Source organism: Ochotona princeps, chromosome 1 (genome assembly GCF_030435755.1).
Source record: "Ochotona princeps isolate mOchPri1 chromosome 1, mOchPri1.hap1, whole genome shotgun sequence".
NCBI classification, from domain to species: Eukaryota; Metazoa; Chordata; class Mammalia; order Lagomorpha; family Ochotonidae; genus Ochotona; species Ochotona princeps.
This window is the reverse complement of record NC_080832.1, coordinates 112,332,531-112,351,954: the sequence shown is the minus strand read 5'-3', so window position 1 is coordinate 112,351,954 and position 19,424 is coordinate 112,332,531. Positions and strand designations below refer to the sequence as shown.

The window sequence follows — 19,424 nt, the reverse complement described above, 5'->3', positions numbered from 1 at the left end:
GCTTGGGAGGCACCCTGGTTGGCCTGGGCGGGAGGAGGAAGTTCCTACAGGAGGAGCGCTCTGCTCACCTCTGAAGACAAGTGCACTGACACTGGGGAAAGAGTTGGAGGGAGCATGCTCTTATGGGAAGAAGGGTTTGCGTGGAAACACAGGAAACAAGGAACTTTCTGGGTTTTGTTTGTTTGTTTGTTTGTTTTTCAGTCAAGGTGGTTGCCATGTGACCATACACTCTTTCCCCTGTTGTCAGTACCCTGGCATCCTGTTTTCTTGCTAATGCAATCCCACTCAACCCCGCCATACTCTGTTCCCCTAACATTTGCATGTTGCCCATTATATCACAGTATTTTGGTTTCTGTGTCTGACTTTTCTTTCATGCAGGGCTAGTCTTACTGGTCTTAAGACACCTCAAGTAGCCCAATGGCTTTCCTCCCTTCTGTCTCTCCACAGTGCTAGGTACTGTGCACAAGACAGGTTCAGGCCCCAGTCATGGACCATGCTGTATGATGACTAGCTCAGTGAGTGAGTGCAATATATAATTCACTCTTAGAATTTTGAATCCTGGAGACCATTTTCAAGTGATTTGGAAATCACCTTCTTTGCAGTTGTGGAACATAAATAATGAGTGCTTTAGTGTTAGGAGGCCTTTGTTATGACTGGGTGTTGTAGTTCAGTAAGTTAAGACTTCCATTCCATCTCCCTGCCCGAGGCCTTAGAAAGCAGTGGAGGTGGCTCAGCTTCTTCGACCCTGCTACCCCTGTGGGAGACCACAGGGAAGCTCTTGGTTCCTGACTTTGGTTTGGACCAGCCCTACTTAATGTGGTCATTTGGAAAGTGAGCCAACAAATATCTCTTTATGTCCCTCGTTCTGTCTATGTCTGTCTGTCTGTCTCTGACTCTGCCTTTAAAATAAATATTCATTTTGATGTTTTTACATATTTGATTAGGGTACAGAGGGTCAAAGACTAGAGGAAAGTGGGTGAGACCATTGTTTCCACATTCTTTTTTCCTTCTAGTATTTGGTGGAAGCAGGGAGATAAGGGGAGAAGCCACACTCAGCCTCCCAACCATCCCAGGGTCCCCATTGTGGGCCTACTCCAAGGGTCCTGCTCAAGTGGTTTTGACAGTTCAGTAGGTCTGAATTGCTGTCAATCTCGCCACTCCAATCACAATGATAACTTCAGAATCCACTAACTGACATAGTCCACTTTAGAGTCTCTGTTTGCCCAGGTATTCACTGCCAATCTTGGCTGGAGTAGTAGATACATTTGTTCTTTCCTCCGTCCTCTTATGGTACCAGGTGTCCTCTGCAGCCTCCAATGTACTGCCATGTCCTCCATGTGCAACTGCATATGCTGTCAATTGCTCTGTCTAAGCCAACGAGGAGGCCCAGCTCTGATACATGCACTCCATGATGAGACTATGGGATCTGCAGTGCTCTCCATGGTTGGAATTCTGAGTCCAAAGGTTCAGTTGAGGGGACCCCTAAAGAAACCTCATCTGAGGTGATTCTAGACTGGGTTCTTTTGTGTTTCCCAGTCCATCACCCAAATCAGCCTATACACACATTGTTGGTTACAATTGCTGGGTCAGTTCCATCGCCACTCCTGTTTTTATGCAAACCAGTGCATGTTGCAGCTCAGCCCAGTCCTTCCCACCACACACTTGGCCTTCACATAAACTTGTGGGAACTGCAGCCTAGTTGGAGCAACTCGCAACATCCCCCACCAGACCTACCCCCTGCCCTGGTTCACGTGCTTGTCATTATGTACTGGACAGGCAGTCCTATTTAGCTTTTCTGCATGTCAGTGGGCACTGAAGCTTAGTTCAACCCAACTAATCCCACTATCCGGTCCACACTGGTGCCGGTGGGTACCACCATCTGTCTAGCCATGCCTGTTCCTACTTCTGGTTCTCAGGCTCACTAGTGGGAGTTGCAACCCAGGAGAAAGGTGGCCACTATTTCCCTACTGGGCCCACTCCCACTACCTGGATCTTGCACACTCCAGGTGGTTCTGCTGTTGAGCTTGACACAATTTGCTTCGCATGCCAGCATCTGTCAGCTAATGCTGTGGCAAAGCCCAACCTACCCACACCCACTCTGGCTTATGCGTGCACCACTAGGTACAGTCACCCTGCCTGGCTTTCCCCTAATCTAGCTCACATGAGGCCAGTAGGTGTTGTAGCCCTGCCTGGCCTGGTCTGACCCTGATCCCAGCTCTCACACTCACCAGTGGGAGTATTGGTCCAGCATGGGAGACCCTTCCCACAGCCTCCCTACCAGATTCATGGGCTGCCCCTCCCCAACCCACCTCCCCACTCCCCAGTTCGAACCTCCCCCACATATCTTACCTGGTTAGGCCCAGTCTGACATGGGCCACCTCAACTCAGCAATTGCCAGTGGATGCTGTAGCCTGGCCCACCCCCAAAACCACGCCCAGTTCCAATGCATGCTGATAGGGCTACAGCCAGCCCCCAGTCCCAGCCCTAATGTGAACTGGCTGGTATTGCGGCACAGCCTGGCATAACTCATACACCATTCTTGTTCTTGGATCATTCTTGCTCTTTAATTTGCCAGAGGGTCATATAAACTGGCCCAGTTAGGCTTGCCCCACACCTTAGCTAAATGTATGCCTGTGAGTACCGTATGCTGGCTTGGTCTGGGCTGCTCCCTGTCTTGGTCCTTGCACTCACTTACTGGTACTGTGTCCTGACAGAGCAGCTCCCCAAGCTCCTCCATCAGAAACTCTCTCAATGCCAGATCTCGCACATACTGGTGGGTCCATTGGCTAGCCCTGCTTAGTACCTCCTGTCCTAGCAGGAACAGTGGCTTTTCCTGACCAGCCTTCACCCATTCTGGTTCTTGTTGTTGGTGCTACAGCCCAGCCACACCTGGCCCATACTAAGACATAGCTCATGAATGTCTCCATAGGGGCAGAGACCTAGCGCAGCCTGTCCCACATTCACCCTGGTTCTCATGAACTCCAATGGGTGCTGTGGTCTAGCCCAGTCTGGCTCAGCCCAGAGCCAGTCCACACCTGTGCTGAGGGACACTGCAGCCATGTCCAGACCAGATCACAACCGCTACTCTGGCCTTCACACTCACCAGTGGGAACCACAACCCAGCCAAGGAAAACCCCTTAGCTCCCCAACCAGGCCTGTTCCCAGCCCCACATCTCGCGTATTCCAGTGGTTGCTCTGACCCAGCTTGGCATAGCCCCTCCCCTGTCTTGGCCTTTGCCTTGGGATGCTGCAGCCTGGCCTGACCCCTACTGGCCCCCAGTCCCAACTCTGGCTGGTGGGTGCTGCAACCTGACCCTGCTCAGTCTGCTCTCATCCCTAGCTCATGCAGACTGGTAGGTGTGACAGCCTAACCTGGCATGACCTGTGCTCCAGCCTGATTTCTGTGCTTGCCAGTGGGCTAAGGTTTGCTCGGCCCTACCTGGTACACCCCCTTCTAAAACCAGCCACACTCTTGCCAGCAGATGGAACTACCTTGCCCAGCCTGCTCAATATTCAGGCCTGAACCAAGCGCTCATCAGCAGGAGCTATGACCCACTATAGAGTTTCCCAAGTTACCCCACTTGGTCCACTCCTAGACCCAGATCTCACGCATGCCAGCAGCTGCTAAGTCCTTCCCGGCATGGTCTGCCCCCTCCGTCCAGCGTTTGTATGAGCTGGTAGATGTTGTGACCTGGCACACCCCACATCCTGTTTGAGGGACGGTTCCCTTCCTTGCAGGTGCTACAGCCTGTACTTGCCCAGCTATTCCCAGCACCAGTTCCCCTGAGTGTTGGTGTGTTCCATGGTCATGGCTAGCTCAGCCCATCACCACCCCAACTCTTCAGCTAACCAGTGGGACTTGTAATTCCACAAGGTTAGGCCCATATATCCCCCACAGAATCTACCCACCGACTTGGTTCTCATGCGTGCTGGTTAGCATCATTGCCCAGCCTAATGTGACCTACCCCTGTTCCAACACTCACTGTCAGGTACTGGGCCTGTCTGGGCCTGCCAGACAGGCCCCCAGCCATAGGTTTTGTGTGGGCTGGCGTGTGGTGGTTAGCAATGCTCCATGCTAACAAGCCCAGCTCAGGTCTCCCATGCACGCTGGTGCATTGGTCTGACCCATAAAGGTCTTCCAGTCTCTCCCCTCCAAACCACCAGGTCTCAGTCCCCTCGCTTACCTGCAAGTACAGTAACCTTGTTGGGAGTCCCTCAGGAGTCATTTCTCACCTGGGAATGCATCCACATATCATGGTTCACCCCACGTGTACGATACTCGGTCCCCTTGTAAATCCACATCCCCACGTCCCCAGAGTGTGCTGCTTACCCAGGTGTAGGAAGATTTCCCCCCAGCCATTCTGGAGACAGCCTAGTTGCTGCCTGTCCCAGGCGGTAGAAGATTTCCTCTATCTGGCATAGCCTGTATATATATTTTAAACAAAGCTATTGCCCAGGCACATTGACACAGATGAAAGATAAAGCCCCCTCTCCTGCGATAGTAACATAGATCTTTGGTTAAAAGTATGCCTTGTGAAATCAGTTAATGTGATTGGCCTCAAGAATTTATCTGAATTACCTGAATTTATCTGAATTACCACAGAGAATTTGAGTGGTATGCTGCTCAGGTTGCTGTGTCCATGTGTGTATTGGTTGGACAGCATCTCTGCCCTCCTCAGTGGGTGCCCACATTCTGCGTTCTCATTCCCGATGTTGAGAGAGCAGTGGTGCTCTCTCAGTTGCCTGAGTAACAGTGACCTAAACTAGCAGTTCTTAGACTGATCCCACAAGGAGGTTTTAGGCAATCCCTGATTTCTGGAACTTGAAAATTTGGGGATTAGGGAGTAGGAATTTGTATGTCCACAGGCATTGCTGAGTTGAAATAGAAGATCCCAGTACAGAATAGCGGAAGATCAACACTGTGTGTGGCCAGCGTGTCTGTCCTGGAGATGATTGTTTCTAGCAAGAGAGAGAGGGTCGTACTCCCTGCTGGCTTTTGTGGAACAAAGGAACCATCACCTTCCAAGTTTAATATGTGAATCGTGTTGATGTTCTGAAATTTCTCTGTCCCACTACTTCCTAAACCACATGCACAGTCTTTAAATCCCTGAATGTTCTCTGCCGTAGTCTAAGCACCTGCGCCAGGTGCAGCAGTTATCTTGTCAGTTTCCTTTTCTCCTGCAGAGGTGGGTTCCCTGGATTCTCCAGCTGTGGCTGGGTCTGCATATTCTTGAGACCAGCTCTATGGCTGATTCCCTTTGTCCCCATGTCCTGGATGCTCATCTTCCTCTTTCTTGGTTTGCCCATTTGTTTGGCAGAATATATCCTCCAGTCACTTCCTGATAATAGGGCGTGTGGGAGGTAAAATTTGAGACCCTGTATGTCTAAAAATATCTCTTACTCTCTTTTAAAACTTGACATAATATGTGTTGCTTCGTTGGAAATTCTCACCTCTGAATTTTTAATGCATTTTTTTCTTTAGATTTCTGGAGGTGTTATTAAAATTACCATTTAGTTTTTTGTCAATAGTTTTTTTTCCTCGGTGTAACTGTATTTTCTTTATATTCTGTTGCTGGCCAGCAGCGGTGACACTAAAACAACGAGGCATGCTCACTGCCAAAAGCGACTGCGTTTAAATCCTTCTCTCCGCTGCGCCTGTCCCTATTTGTCTAAGCTTTCCTCTCTGCTTCTTCCGCCACCCTTCCTCCCAGTTTCCGCCACCCTTCTTCCTACATTTTTTCCCGTACTCTCTGCTTCATTCTCCAGTCTTTGTTGACGTCGCCCCCCAGTCTTTCTTCATTGACGTCATCCGTCCCTTCTGTCCGTCCCCGTCCAGCTTTTACCCGCTACTTTTATATAGTTCTCCACCAATCACTTCTTCCTGTGGTTCCACTTGGCGCTACGTGATAGGCCAGTAATCACCACGGGGGAACTAACCTATCCTGTTTACCTGCTGGGGAGACCAGCTCCGCCTCCTGACCCTGGGCCAGTCACCATCTTGCCATGGCTCCTCCCAGTCCCAGGAGCGAGGTTAGCACCATGCTCCCCACAATATTCTGAAATTTCACAGTATATAGGTTTACTGTTTTTATTGTAATGAGTTCCAGATGGAGTCTTTCAAGTGGTCATGCAAGGGAAATTTACTTTTTTGATTCTTTTCTGCTTTTTGCCCCCCACTTTTCTGTAATTCCAGTTTTCTTATTGTTCCTATTTCCCATCTCTGTCTTGACTTCATAAATTACTTTTTTAGCTTTATCTTTTGGTTATTTGTGTTTTTATTATCACCATCTTTTCCAAAAGCATTTTAAATAGATTTATTTATTTTTATCTGAAAGGCAAATTTACAGAGAGAAGGAGAGACAGAAACATCTTCCATCTACTCATTCATTCCTCAAATGGCTGCAACAGCTGGAGCTGGTCCAAGGTTTTGAACCATTCTCCACTGCTTTCCTAAGCAGGGAACTGGATGGGAAGTGGAGCAGGCAAGACATGAACTAACACCCATGCAGGATCCCAGTGCTTGGAAGTAGAGGATTAGCCAGTTGAGCCATTGCACCAGCCCCTCCAAAAACTTTTCAGTCATTGTTTTTGTATTTTTAAAATAATCCTGTTCTTGTGTGATAGTAGGTTGTTGTTTTTTATGTTTGTCTTTTCTTTGAATTACTTATTTCATGTTTACAGCTTTCCTCAAATGTCTGTGGTTTCTGGGGTGCTGTTGTGGTTGGGAGATTCCCAAGTCAGCATCTATTGAACTTTTCTCCTGAAAAAAATTACTCAGTCTGTTTTTCTTTTGCCTCCCCTGCCCCTGTATCCTTCTTCCCTCCTTTTCTTTTCTTCTTTTTTTTTTTTTGTTTTTCTTTTTTCCTTTCCTTTTTCTTTTCCTCTTTTCTTTTTATTTATTTGAAAGGTTTAGAGAGAGGGGAGACAGAGAAACGTGTTCCGTCTGCTAATTCACTCTCCCAAATAGCTGCAGTGGCCGGGGCTGAGCCAGGCTTAAGCCAGGAGTGTCTTGCAGGTTTCTCACATGAAAGCAGAGGCCCAGTTGCTTGGGCCATCTGTTGCTGCTTCCAGAAGCTGCTTTGAAAATGGAGCAGTTGGGACTTGAACTGGCATTCATATGGGATGCCAACGCATTAGGCAATGACCCCAGTGCAGCGGACCCTGAAAGAATCTTTCAGTGTCCTCTTTGGGCTGGAGGTGGAGCTGCCAGCATCCTAGAAGCCAGGTGGACTCAGATTGGTATCTTCTCCTTCTAGGTTTAGACTTTCGTGTTTTCAGTGCAGTGCCTTGCCCTTCAGTCCACAGACTTGCAGCCTGTCTGAATGTGGAGAGACCGAGTCCACCTTGAGCCTGGGTAGTAGAGCAGTGGTCCCCTATCTGCCCTCAGTATGACAGCCAAGCTGCTGGTGCAGCATCTGCTACACAGAGCTTGTATATAGCCCTTTCACCTCCTCATCACTAGCTGCCTATGCTACCTGGTGCTTCCCATCCCAGAGCCTTCTCAGGGCTGGTGGGTGAGTTGGCTTTCCTTTCACCGGGTGAATGGATTAAATTCTGCCAATTTACCTGTCTCCATCTTTCAGGAAGATTGACATTTTATGTCCACTGTCATCTTCCCTTCTGTTCCTTTTGCCTTTTTATTTCTTTTGGTTTTTACTCAGATTTTAATGTGTTTTAGAAGCAAACAGAGATATAAGTACAAGTTTTTCCCACCTAACGGAGCTTCTTCGGCCCTTTAGTGTGGAGTTTTGTGATTGTTTCGTATCTGTTGGTGTTGTCTTTGTTCAAAAAAAAAAAAAAAGAATATTTTTTGAGCTTTGAAGATGGGGATTGTTTTTCAAGCTGCTAGTAGTTCTCCCTTTACCTCAACCGTTAAATTTTAGAAATCATTTAAGTAAGGATGTGTAAAATTCATTTGAGTAAGATGGAGTCTTTTCTAGGTTAGACTAACTTTGGGCAGTGCTTCATGAGATGAAAAACTTCCAGCCTTACCTAAGGTTGAGATATATCTGGCTTTGTAGCGAAGGGAGGAAGGCAACAAGGACCTTGAGAAGTAAAAGGCTGAAGAGATAGACACTTGTTGAGAACTTACGGATTAATGAAGAATTGTTTAGACTTGTGCGCATGGAAGTCAAAATGAGCTTCAGCCGTAACTGTCTGAACTGAAACCCCCTCTCTTTCATGCCCCTCCTCCGCCAGCACAGCCTATTGTAATGACAAAACGAAACAAACCTGGTTTTCCTCCTGAGTTTATACTTGCTACCCTCTGAATTGCCCAGTTCACATGCCTGCAAATTCATTGCCACTGCTCCCTTTTTGCAGGTTCTGTGATCTGGAGGCCCTTTGCTGATCTAATGCTCTGAGAACCTTTGACCTGCCGAGAACTAATGCAGGAGACTCAAAGAGCTCCAAGTTGTTTTCTCTAAACATTCAGTATCAAGATCCTGGACAGACTGAACGGAGCATGCACTAGTGGTCAAACATGAGGTTCTGCTTCCTTTTCCATTTCATTTTCTATTTAATTAGCTGGCTGATAATCAGTGACTCTTTGGAACAGTTTTTTTTTCCCCCTTCAAGATGTATGTATTTTACTTAAGAGGGAGGGAGAGAAGGGGAGAGACAAAGAGAGTTTTCTTTTTTTTTTAAAGATTTATTCAGTTTATTACAAAGTCAGATATACAGAGAGGAGGAGAGACAGAGAGGAAGATCATCCGTCCGATGATTCACTCCCCAAGTGACCACAACGGCCGGTGCTGCGCCAATCCAATGCCAGGAACCAGGAACCTCCTCCAGGTCTCCCACGCGGGTGCTGGGTCTCAAAGCTTTGAGCCGTCCTCGACTGCTTTCCCAGGCCACAAGCAGGGAGCTGGATGGGAAGCGGAGCTGCCGGGATCAGAAGTGGCACCCATATGGGATCCCGGGGCGTTCAAGGCGAGGACTTTAGCTGCTAGGCCACGCTGCCGGGCCCAAAAGAGAGTTTTTTATCCACTGATTCACTGTTCACTGATGACCACAGTGGCTGGAACTGGGCCAGTCTGCTTTCCCGAGCTGTAAGCAGGGAGCTGGGTAAGAAGTGGAGTGGCCTGAACACAAACCAGCGTCCACATGGGATCTTGGTGTTTGCAAGGGGAGGATTTAGCCATTGAGCCATTGTGCTGCACCCTGGCTCAAGTTTCTATGAACAGTTTAAATCCTGGGGAGCCTGTCACACAATTTAGTTTCAGATAGTGGTTTGGAGGGCAGCACAACTGGTAAGTCTGTAGGGACAAGTTTTAGAGTTAGGTTTGCTAAACTACAGTCTTAATCTAGGTTCTGTATTTTCGTCACACAGGATTGCTGTGCCTGCTCTAAGACCTATAAAAATTTTCCTGGGGTTTTGTTCTGCGGGCCAAGAAGAAGCTGTTGCGTTTCTGCTCAGTCTACAAAAGTTGAACTTTGTTTAGGAATCTTCTGAGCTGTGTTTTAACTTTTTTTCCTGGCTTTCTTGATGCATTGTATTCTACTTTTGTTTGCTGGTGAGAATCCTTTGATACTTACTGTTTCAGAAAATCCCATTAGGGCAGCTGTGTTGGAGAGGAAAATCTAGATTGTAAACAGCTCTTCTTGAGCTGCCAAAAAGGAAGACACTTGGGTGGGGGTGGATGTCGCTGCCATCCTGTCTGACATTGAAATTCCACACAGGGAGATTTCATTTTCAGTTAGGTTTTGTGTACTACATTCCCACAACCTGAAATTTCTATATTGTCTTCTGGCGAGTTGCTGGAGAAGGAAAATATAAGGGGAAAGAACGGAAATGTTGCAACTTTCTGTAGTAAACTCCTTATCTTCCTTATCTTTTCTGATTGTCTTGAGGGAGTGTTATTGCCAGCATAGTATGTCCAAATTTAATGACCAGAATCATGGAGGTAAAGCAGTGTCTTGGAGGGTTTGTTCAGGCTTGCCTTTTTGTTGGAATTGAGGGCAGGCAGAATCTTTGTTTCAAGCTTACATGGGGATCTAGGTTGAGGTAGCTGACCTCCCAGAGGAGTGCTTAGTTTGCTGATAGGCCTGTGCTCTCAACTGCTTTACCTGATGTTGGTTTCCCTCTTTCTTAGCTCCTCTTGATTTGTTCCAGTCATTTTGCTATTGAATTAGCCTTTATAGTACTGCATGTTATCTTTAACTTAGGTCATTCGGTCTTCGGTCAAAAGTGGAGAATTCTTTAAATGGAACTTTTTGTCTTACCAGTGGTTTGGTTTGTGATTTAAGGCAAGTAATAATCTGTTTTTAGAGCCTCAGGATAACCTACTTTATAACAGAATTATAAGCTTTTGTCTTTTGTAGCAGTTTGAAAACAGGTTTAAAACAACCTCCTAGATTTTCCAGATGCGTTTTCACTTTGTCGTGCTGATTCATTGTCAGATACAGAGAATTTTTGGTTAAAACACTGACGTCATTTTACAGTTGCAACAAAGATAACATGGCTTTAGTTTCTTGTTTGGAAAGTGCAATAGGAATCCTGTCCTACTGCAGGATGACATATACTTGATTATACCCCAGGCTTACCATCTTGTTCTCAATATTCTTTGCTGACAGTGAACATAAATGTGTGTATCAAAACACTAGTCTCTTTTATTTATTTTTTAAATTTTATTTTATGACACAGTTTGATAGGCACTGGGGTCTCCTCTTTCCTTCCCCCCTCTTCCCCATTGTTCTCCCCTCCAGTCTTTCCTAGGTGTCTTCAGAGTGCCCTCAGAAGTGCATCATACTGCCATTGAGGTATCTCCCAACAATGTAGGGGCTTATCTGTTGTTTCACTGGAAGTCCATCCTTGTATTGCAAGTATAGGGATATACTTCTCTCTGCTTCTGCCTGTGGACATATTTATTCCCACTGCGCTTCCATTGGTTTATTTTTATGATACGATGTGTTTGTGTATCTTGTACCTATAATGTTTTAAAAGATGTGTATATTGTGGGATGATTAAATGGAGCTGATTAACATGTGCATTAATGCATATCAATAATTTATTATTCATTAGTCACCACCTTACCTGGTAGATGGATTGAGTCTTATTCCTTTTTTTTTAAAAATTTGATTTATTTTTATTGAAAAGTCAGGTATACAGAGAGAAGGAGAGACAGGAAGATCTTCAATCTGTTGATTTACTCCCCAATTGGCTGCAATGGCCGGAGCTGCGCCTATCTGAAGCCAGCAGTCCAGAGCCTCTTCCAGGTCTCCCATGTGAGTGCAGGGTCCCAAGGCTCTGGGCCATTCCCGACTGCTTTCCCAGCCACAAACAGGGAGCTGGATGGGAAGCGGGGCTGCCGGGATTAGAACCAGCGCCCATATGGCATCCCAGGTGCTTTAGCTGCTAGGTCATGGTGCCGGGCCCTTTTTCAGAAATTTTGTAGCACTCTCTTGTTTTTCTATGCCAGATCTTCTTTATCCATTCATCCTTTGGGGAACACCTGGGTTGATAACAAGTTTTCATCATTGTGAATAATACTTCATCAAATGTAGGAGTTTGGCTGTCTCTAACATACCGATATTTTGATTAGTGGTGTTTTTGCATCATGTGATAAACAGACAGAGCTGCCATCCACTGGTTCCCTCACAACATGCTTGTTACAAGGTCTGCTAAGCAAAGCCAGGAATCAGGAACTCAATCCAAGTCTACTTGGGCCCCTTAGTCCCAATTACCTGAGCCAGTACCTGCTTCCTCCCAGGGTCTCATTTGTAGGAAGCAGAAATTGGGAACCAGAGCCAGAAATGTAACCCAGCCACCCTGATGGGGGATGTAGGCCTTTTAACCACTAGGTCGAACACTTGTTCCTGTTTTTAACTTTTGGGGTAATTTCTATGCTGTTTTCTTGTTTATCTTTTAAAAAAGTTTTTTTTATTTGAACTGGGCACTGTGGTGTACTAAGCTTGCAGTACCACATCCCAGAGGGGCACTGGTTAGTGACCTGGCTGCTCCACTTTCAGCACAGCTCCATGCTAATAGTCCGGATAAAGAGCAGAGGATGGCTCAAATCCTTAGATCCATACATTCATGTGTGAGACCCAGAGAAAGCTCCTGGCTGTTGGCTTTGATCTGCTCAGTTCCAGCTGTTGCCAGCATTTGGGGAGTGAACTGGCAAATGGAAGATTGCACCTTATGTCTTCTTTCTGTGTAACTCTGTTTTTCAGTAAAATATTTTTAAAAATCTTAAAAAGATTTATTTACTTGAAAGAGTTACAGAGAGAGCAGAGACAGAGATTATCTATCCACTGGCTCACTCCTTAGTTGCCTCAACAGACTTAATTTACGCCAAAGCCAGAAGCCTAGTACTCTGCTTGGTCTCCCATGTGGGTGCAGGGACGTAAACATTTAGGCCACCTTCTGCTGCTTTCCCAGGCATGCGAGCAAGAAACTAGATTGTGAGTGGAGCCGTCAGGACTTGAACTGGGAACTGTGTAGGATGCTGGTGTCTTAAACTGCTGCACTGTGACACCAGCTTCTTTCTGTGCTGTTTTCCTTAATTTGCATTCTTACCAGCAATGTGCAAGGATTATCTGTTCTCTACATCTTGACTAACACCTCCTGCCTTTGAGAATAGTCACTCTTTTTGTTGTTGTTTTGTTCTGTTTTTAATAATAAATTTATTTTTAATGATTTTTACGTAGTTGAGAGGGATACATGCCCATATGGACCACCGATTGGGGTGGGGAGAGCCAAGGAATGTGGGGGAAAGTAGATGAGATAACTGCCTCCAATCTCTTTCCTTCTGGTATCTGGGGAAAGTGGTGAAAGAAGGAGAAGAGTGCTGTTCCCAGCAATCCAACTGCATTAGTACCCAGGAATGGGAGAAGGCCACCCAGTGTCATCCCAGGGTCCCTGATGTGGAGCATGTTCTGAAGATACTGTTCAAGTGGTTGATAGTTCTGAGATGCTGTTGATGTCATCGCTCCAAGATTGAGGAAATCCTTCCACGGTCCATTGGCTGACATAGTCCACCTTAGAGTCTTGACTTGGCCAGATACTTGTCCAGGAGAGCTATCCAATTTGTTCTGCCTACCATGATACTAGGTGTCCTCTGTAGGCCTCAGTGAACTCATTGTCATGTCCACATCAGCACATGTGAAGACCCAGTTCTGACACATGCACTGCACAGTCAGACCACAGGATCCTGGGATTTTCACCTTGGAGAGAAGTCATTCCAACAAGTGTGAAATGATATCTGATCATAGTGTAGGGGGGTCAGGTGTGGAGGAAGGTGGATAGGACACATTTTTTCAGGTTTTTTTTTTTTTTTTTTTTTTTTTTTGTCCACAGGGTAGGAAGGGGAGAGGGCTGCTGTTTGCTGTTGAATTGCATCAGCACACAGGGATAGGGGACAGTCATTTGATGATGCCCCAGAGATCCCAGTATGGGGAAGAATGTTCTAAGGGTGTTACTTCAGTAGTCTCAAAAGCCCTGAGGTGTTGGTTTCATTGTTCTAGGTTTGAGAAAATGTTTAAACATTCTGTTGGTTGACAAAGTCTACCTTAGTGCATCTACAGACTCAGGAACATGCTGCAAAACTTGGCCAGGAGAATTTGTCCAACCTGTTCTGCTTTTCATCCTCTGATGAGGCTGTTGATGTTTGCTGCTGGCCTAGATGAGCCTGCCATCATGCCCTCCATGTGCATCTGGACATGCTATCCACTGCACAGGCATCAGCAATCAAGGAGGCCCAATCCTGAGACATAATCCAGGTTGAACCACACATCCTGTGATTTTCCCTGTTGCGAGGGTCTGAGTCCAGTGGTGTAGTTGGGGAGTCTCCCCAGAAACCTCACCTGGGGTGACCTCAGATTTGTCTCTTGTGTTCACTAGCCAGTGCAGGTCAGGTTCATTCTGTCACCTACACTAGGGAATGCACATACCAGTGAATCCAACTGCCTGGTCAGTTCTGCCTCAGCCTCACATCTCAAATGAACTGAACCAATGGGTGCTGAAACCCAGCCCAGCCACAGACTCAGTCCACATGCATACCAGTGGTTGCCATGTGCTAGTAAGGATGGACCCCCTCCCCCAATAACCTCCACCAGGCCCACTCCCAGTCCTTGTTTTTGCACATGCCAACCTCTTCTGTGGCCTTGCCTGGCCCAGCCCACATCCCATCTGGCTGTCATGCACACATATGCGTGCTGTGGCTTAGCTCAGCCCAACTTACCCCCATTTCCAGTCATCACATTTGCCAGCAGGTGCTGCCACCTTGCCCAGCCAGGCACACCCCTAGCTCTGGTTTTTGTGCTCACTAGCAATAGGTATAGACTAGCAGGGGAGTGCCAACATTTCCCCCTGCTAGGCATGCTTCCAGCCCCAGATCTTGTGCCTCCAGATGGTATTGCTGTACAGCCAGAGATAACTTGCACCAAGTTCTGGCACTTGTCAACTGGCACTGCAGCCTAGCCCAACTTGGCCTGCCCCTACACCAACCCCAAATCCAGAATTTTTGATATGAGAACATCCCAACTGTCAGCTTAACATCTAGCCCACCCTAACATAAGATTTTAAAGCTGTTATTTACTTACTAAAATGGCCTGTCACCTGTATACAACATTTATTATTGACTTTATAATGTATCTTTTTCTGTGCAGGTTCTTCCCTTCTTTCATTTTAAAGATTATTATAAAATTATCACTTGAATAGACTGTTATGTGTTTTTTTTGAAAAGAGTGGTAGAAGTCAGAGGCAAATGGGTGTGTGCACCATTCCGTAGTGTCTCAGAAGGAGCCACCATCAGTGTGTTGAGTGCTCCTCCACCTGTCTTCACTTACAAGGGTATGTGTACGTGTTCGTATCTAACAAGGGACCCATTCTCTGTGTTGTTCACTTTTGGTTTCCACTCACCCATAGCACACACTATGTCTTAAATCTTTCTTTCCGTATTAGGACACACAGGTCCAGTTTGTTTTTCTTACTGTTTTGAATGGCTACATCGTACTGTATTTTATAGATTAATATTTGTCTACGTGTCTGAGAGACTTCTGGTTTTTAGGTTTTCACTCTTACAGTGAAGGCAGTCCTATGCAAGCATGTGTCTTTGTGCACATGTACAGTGTTTCTGTTGGATAGTTGCCTGGAAGGGAAATTGGTTCAAAGTGAAGGCTATTTTTGGTTTTGATAGATCCTGCCAAATTGTCTTCCCAGAGGATTCATTAGTTTTAACTCAAAATAATGCATATTTTCCGATCTTTATAATACTTGATAATGTCAATATTTTAACATTTTTGTCGATCTGATAGGTGAAAAACGATTATTGTTTTAATTTGTACCCCCAAGATTGTGTTTTGGTAGATTGGACCTCATCTACTTGTAGGAATTCTTAAGTACTACCAGTTGCTTGATGACATATTTAAAAAATACTTTTGAGCTGAACATATTTATTTACCTATCTGGCTGAAAAAATCTAGCCATCAGTGTAGGATGGGATATTTTTTTTTTCACGTCATAAAACTTAGAGATGGATTAAACCTGTACATTCAGTCTATATTATCTAATGAATTCTTTTCATAGATTCTTTCTGAGCTATACTATGTAGTATTTATAATTTTGCCTTTTTCAATTCAGCATTATACTTTTTTTCTGTCTTACCATATAGCATTAAAAATTTTCTTTATTTGAAAGATGGAGTTAAAAGAGGGGAGACAGATCTTCCATCTGCTGGTTCATTCTGCAGATGGCTGTAACTGATAGTACTGGGTTGATCTGAAGGCAGAAGTGGGATCCAGGAGCTTCTTCCAAGTCTTCCATGTGAGTGCAAAGGCCCAAGCCTTTATGCCATCTTCCACTGCTTTTTTATTTGATTAGCAGGGGGCTGGATTGGAAGAGGAGCAGTTGGATTTTGAAGCAGTGCCTTATGGCATGATGGCACCACAGGCAGAGACTTAATTTGCTATGCCACAGTGCTGGCTCCCCATCCCCACTATATAGCATATGATAGTGTCTGTATTGCAGTCAACAAGATTATCTGTGTATTGATGACTATTTCCAAATATCACTATTATAAATAATGCTACTTCCAACATCTAATCATAAAGATTTAGGACTCAGATGGTTTTACTGATGATACCTTATAATTTTAGTGCTGTATGTCAGTGATTCCTCAATACAGAAACTAATAAACAGCTCCTCAGATGGTCTATGGCCCAGACCTAACACTGGCCCCTGCCAATAGCAGTAGCTTAAAAAAGCAGAACCTTCAGACCTGCTTTCCTGAATGATTATAGATGTAAAGATCCCAAGTAAGAAGAATTTCAAGTAGATACTCTTGAAAAAGGAGGTTGATTTATTTGTTTGAAAGGCAGAGTTTGGAAGAGAGGGAGAGACAGGAGTTTTCCATCTGTTGGTTGACTCTCCAGATAGTTGCAGCAGCCAGTGCTGGGCCAGGATGAAGCCAAGAGCTTCATTCAGGTCTACTACGTGTAGTGCTTCATGGATGTAGAGGCCCAAGCACTTGGGCAATCTTCACTGCTTTCCCAGGCAGATTAGCGGGGTGCTGGACTGGAAGTGGAGCAGCTGGGACACAAACCATTGTCAGTGTGGAATGCTAGAGTCATAGAATGCAGCTTAATCCAGTGCACAGCAGATACTGCATTAGCAGGACCATCATATAGAATGTCTTAATATGTGCGTACAACTTGAGTGTGTCCCATATGCTTTAAAACACCTCTAGGTTACTTCCAATACTTAATACTAGGTAATTGGTGTAAATACTTGCTCTGTGTGTTTAGGGGAAAGATAACCAGGAAAAACATGTCTGTAGGTGTTCAATTTTGAGGCAGCTGTTTTTTCCTAAATATTTTTGATTCATGACTGGTTGAACAAATATGGAGGGCCAACTGTTTGAGAAGGAAGGACAAAATGTCTCTTGAATGTTAACACATGTAGCCTCGTGCATTTTTGGTCTTGATCTTTGCTCCTTGAGTGGTCTTGATTGTCTGGTCTTTGCTGAGGTCATCTGTCACACATCAGTCATCAGCCCCTGGAGGCAGCATACCTGTGACGAATGATTGGTGTGGTTCTATGGATGTTTTGGATGTCCTTTCAATGAGCTGTTTTCCCAAGTCTGGCATCTCAGTTTGAGTGACTAATGAAGTGGAAGATGAGGAAAAGGATGTAGAAGAATGAGCTTTCCAGTGATGACGCGGTTGTTTCGACACTCACTCCCATTCAGGAAGCCTTTGTGTATCCTCAGGGCTGAGCGTTACTGTACTGCATGGCTTCACCACACAGAAATTTTCTCTCAGTACTAGCTGTTCCTAACGTTGGCTTGTGGCTTCAGTCTGTGAAATCTCTCTCTTTTTCCCCTGATAGCATGTGGAGAGGGCCAAATGTGAACTGCGTTGACAGCACTGGCTACACACCCCTGCACCATGCCGCTTTGAATGGCCACAAGTAAGTATTAGAATGTGCTGCATTCCTGCCCCACTCTGCAGAACCCAGGCCCTCTGGCTGGCTCCCTCACTTTTAGAAGCCAGTGGAATTGAGGAACAGAGAAAAACACATTGAATTTGATCTACACAGAATCCCCGGCTATCTCTGGAGTGCATAATTCACACATCCTCCCCCACCAGACTATTCTCCAAAGGCTCTTTTGTCAAAGGTGAAGTTTTATCTGTTCTCCTACTTGTTCCCCTCCCCCCCTAGTATTCCAGTGCCACTCAGTGGTCTAAATTTGAAGATCAAATTTGGGATAACCAAATCATAAAGGACTGGAATCCATTAGTTAACTAAGCTCATAATAAGCTGAAATAGATGGAACGGTTGACAGACGCTTTTTTTAAAGTGGTTTTTTTCCCCCCATAAAAATTAGCCTGTAGACCAAAAGATCTTGTTTTTTTTTTTTTTTAGAAGAATAAAAGCACATCAATAATCTAGCTTATTTAATCCTCTTAAGTATAAAGAGGTCAGTAGGAATTGGATAAGTTCGTGTGGGAAATTTTCTGGAGAAGGTGTGGTCCAGGGGAGATCATGGAGAAAAGCTGATGAAATGACTGGGCTCTACCCTTTCAGGGAGGATGGTGTGATGGCTCCAGTAAGGGGCTTGCAAGGATCAGTGAGTGGGTTTGCCAGGACCCCCAAGAATGGAGATCAGAGTGTTAAGGAGAGTTTCGAATAAAGTACTATAGGTGATAACCAGTAGAAGTTTAGTTTTTATGAGGTAGGATTTACTGAACTCATGTTAGCTCTCCATGAGCGAGTAGCGGGGACCGTTAACCACCTTACACTACTGTGTTTTTCTTGACCACTATTTGGCTTAATTGACTCCAGTGTGCCAAAAAGAGGCGGTGGTTTCCTTTATCATTAAATTTTTCTAAACTGTGTTGCAAGTGATTGTTAGATCATTCTTACAGCCGTCTTAAACTAAAAAAATTTTTAGACATTTCTCCCTCCCTTAAATAGAGCGATCTGAATTAAAGTGAGTTGTGAACTTAAATGACTGTATGCAAGTTCATTTCCAGATGCTGTTTTTATTTACAGAGGGGATTTTCTTTGTCCTCATGTGCATGGGGGTAATTATACACATGAACCTGCTTAATTAGAGGTGTCTTGAAGAAGAAAGCCAAACCTCCCCCTCTGAATCTGTCAAATGATACCACATGTGTCTGGCTTACATTTACAGCAGCTTTAGTTCTGCTTTGTCCACATTAGCTCCCACATCATTTAATGCTGTGAATAATGTGATGAATAGTCTTTGTCTTGTGTGACCATTTTAATATAAATTCTACCCATGAATGCTGTTTAAACATCACAAACTAGAAATCATTACAAGATTCAGACCTAGACACCAAACATTGTCAAGAAAGCCTCCCAAGGGAGGGTTAAGTCAGTGTAGCACGGGCTCCAGGTGGTTCAACTGGGTGTCAGCAGCTGTAGGGAGTTGCTGTTGGAATTATGGGAAAAGCTTGGGCAATGAACTAAGGTCTAGGGCGGGGGAAGGAGCCAGTGAGATGATCCCTGTGTGGGCTTTGTGCTACCCAAATTGTAAAGGGCTATTGGTGCTCTGAAAACTTAACGACTGACTTATTTATTTGTTTGTTTGTTTATTTTGTCTTCTAGGGATGTAGTTGAGGTTCTTCTGAGGAATGATGCACTGACCAATGTGGCTGACTCTAAAGGCTGTTACCCTCTGCACTTGGCAGCCTGGAAGGGAGATGCCCAGATAGTGCGGTTGCTCATCCATCAAGGGCCTTCACACACCAGAGTCAATGAACAGGTTCGAAGGCAGGGCGGGTTTCCTCCTCTCTTCGGATCTTGGCATCTGGCAGCTCCGTCACATCTCAGACGCATGGCTCACACCTGGGGGGCCAGCTCTCCCTCTTCCCCCTTTCTATGTTTACTCACCTTCATGTATTGGAAACTCCTTGAACTTTTAATTTAAAATTTTTAATTTTTTTTTAATTTTAAA

The 19,424-nt window shown here is 45.3% G+C and overlaps 1 protein-coding gene across 7 annotated transcripts in view; it reads left to right on the top strand.

Moving 5' to 3' along the window:
- The window catches only part of ANKS1A (ankyrin repeat and sterile alpha motif domain containing 1A), a 202,553-nt gene that overhangs the window by 64,036 nt on the left and 119,093 nt on the right, over positions 1-19,424 (top strand). For all 7 annotated transcript variants that reach the window (XM_058664222.1, XM_058664235.1, XM_058664230.1 and 4 more), the window contains exons 2-3: positions 17,330-17,410; positions 19,076-19,232. In XM_058664222.1, coding sequence (XP_058520205.1) covers positions 17,330-17,410; positions 19,076-19,232 — 238 coding nt within the window. The remainder of the gene's footprint in view (positions 1-17,329; positions 17,411-19,075; positions 19,233-19,424) is intronic.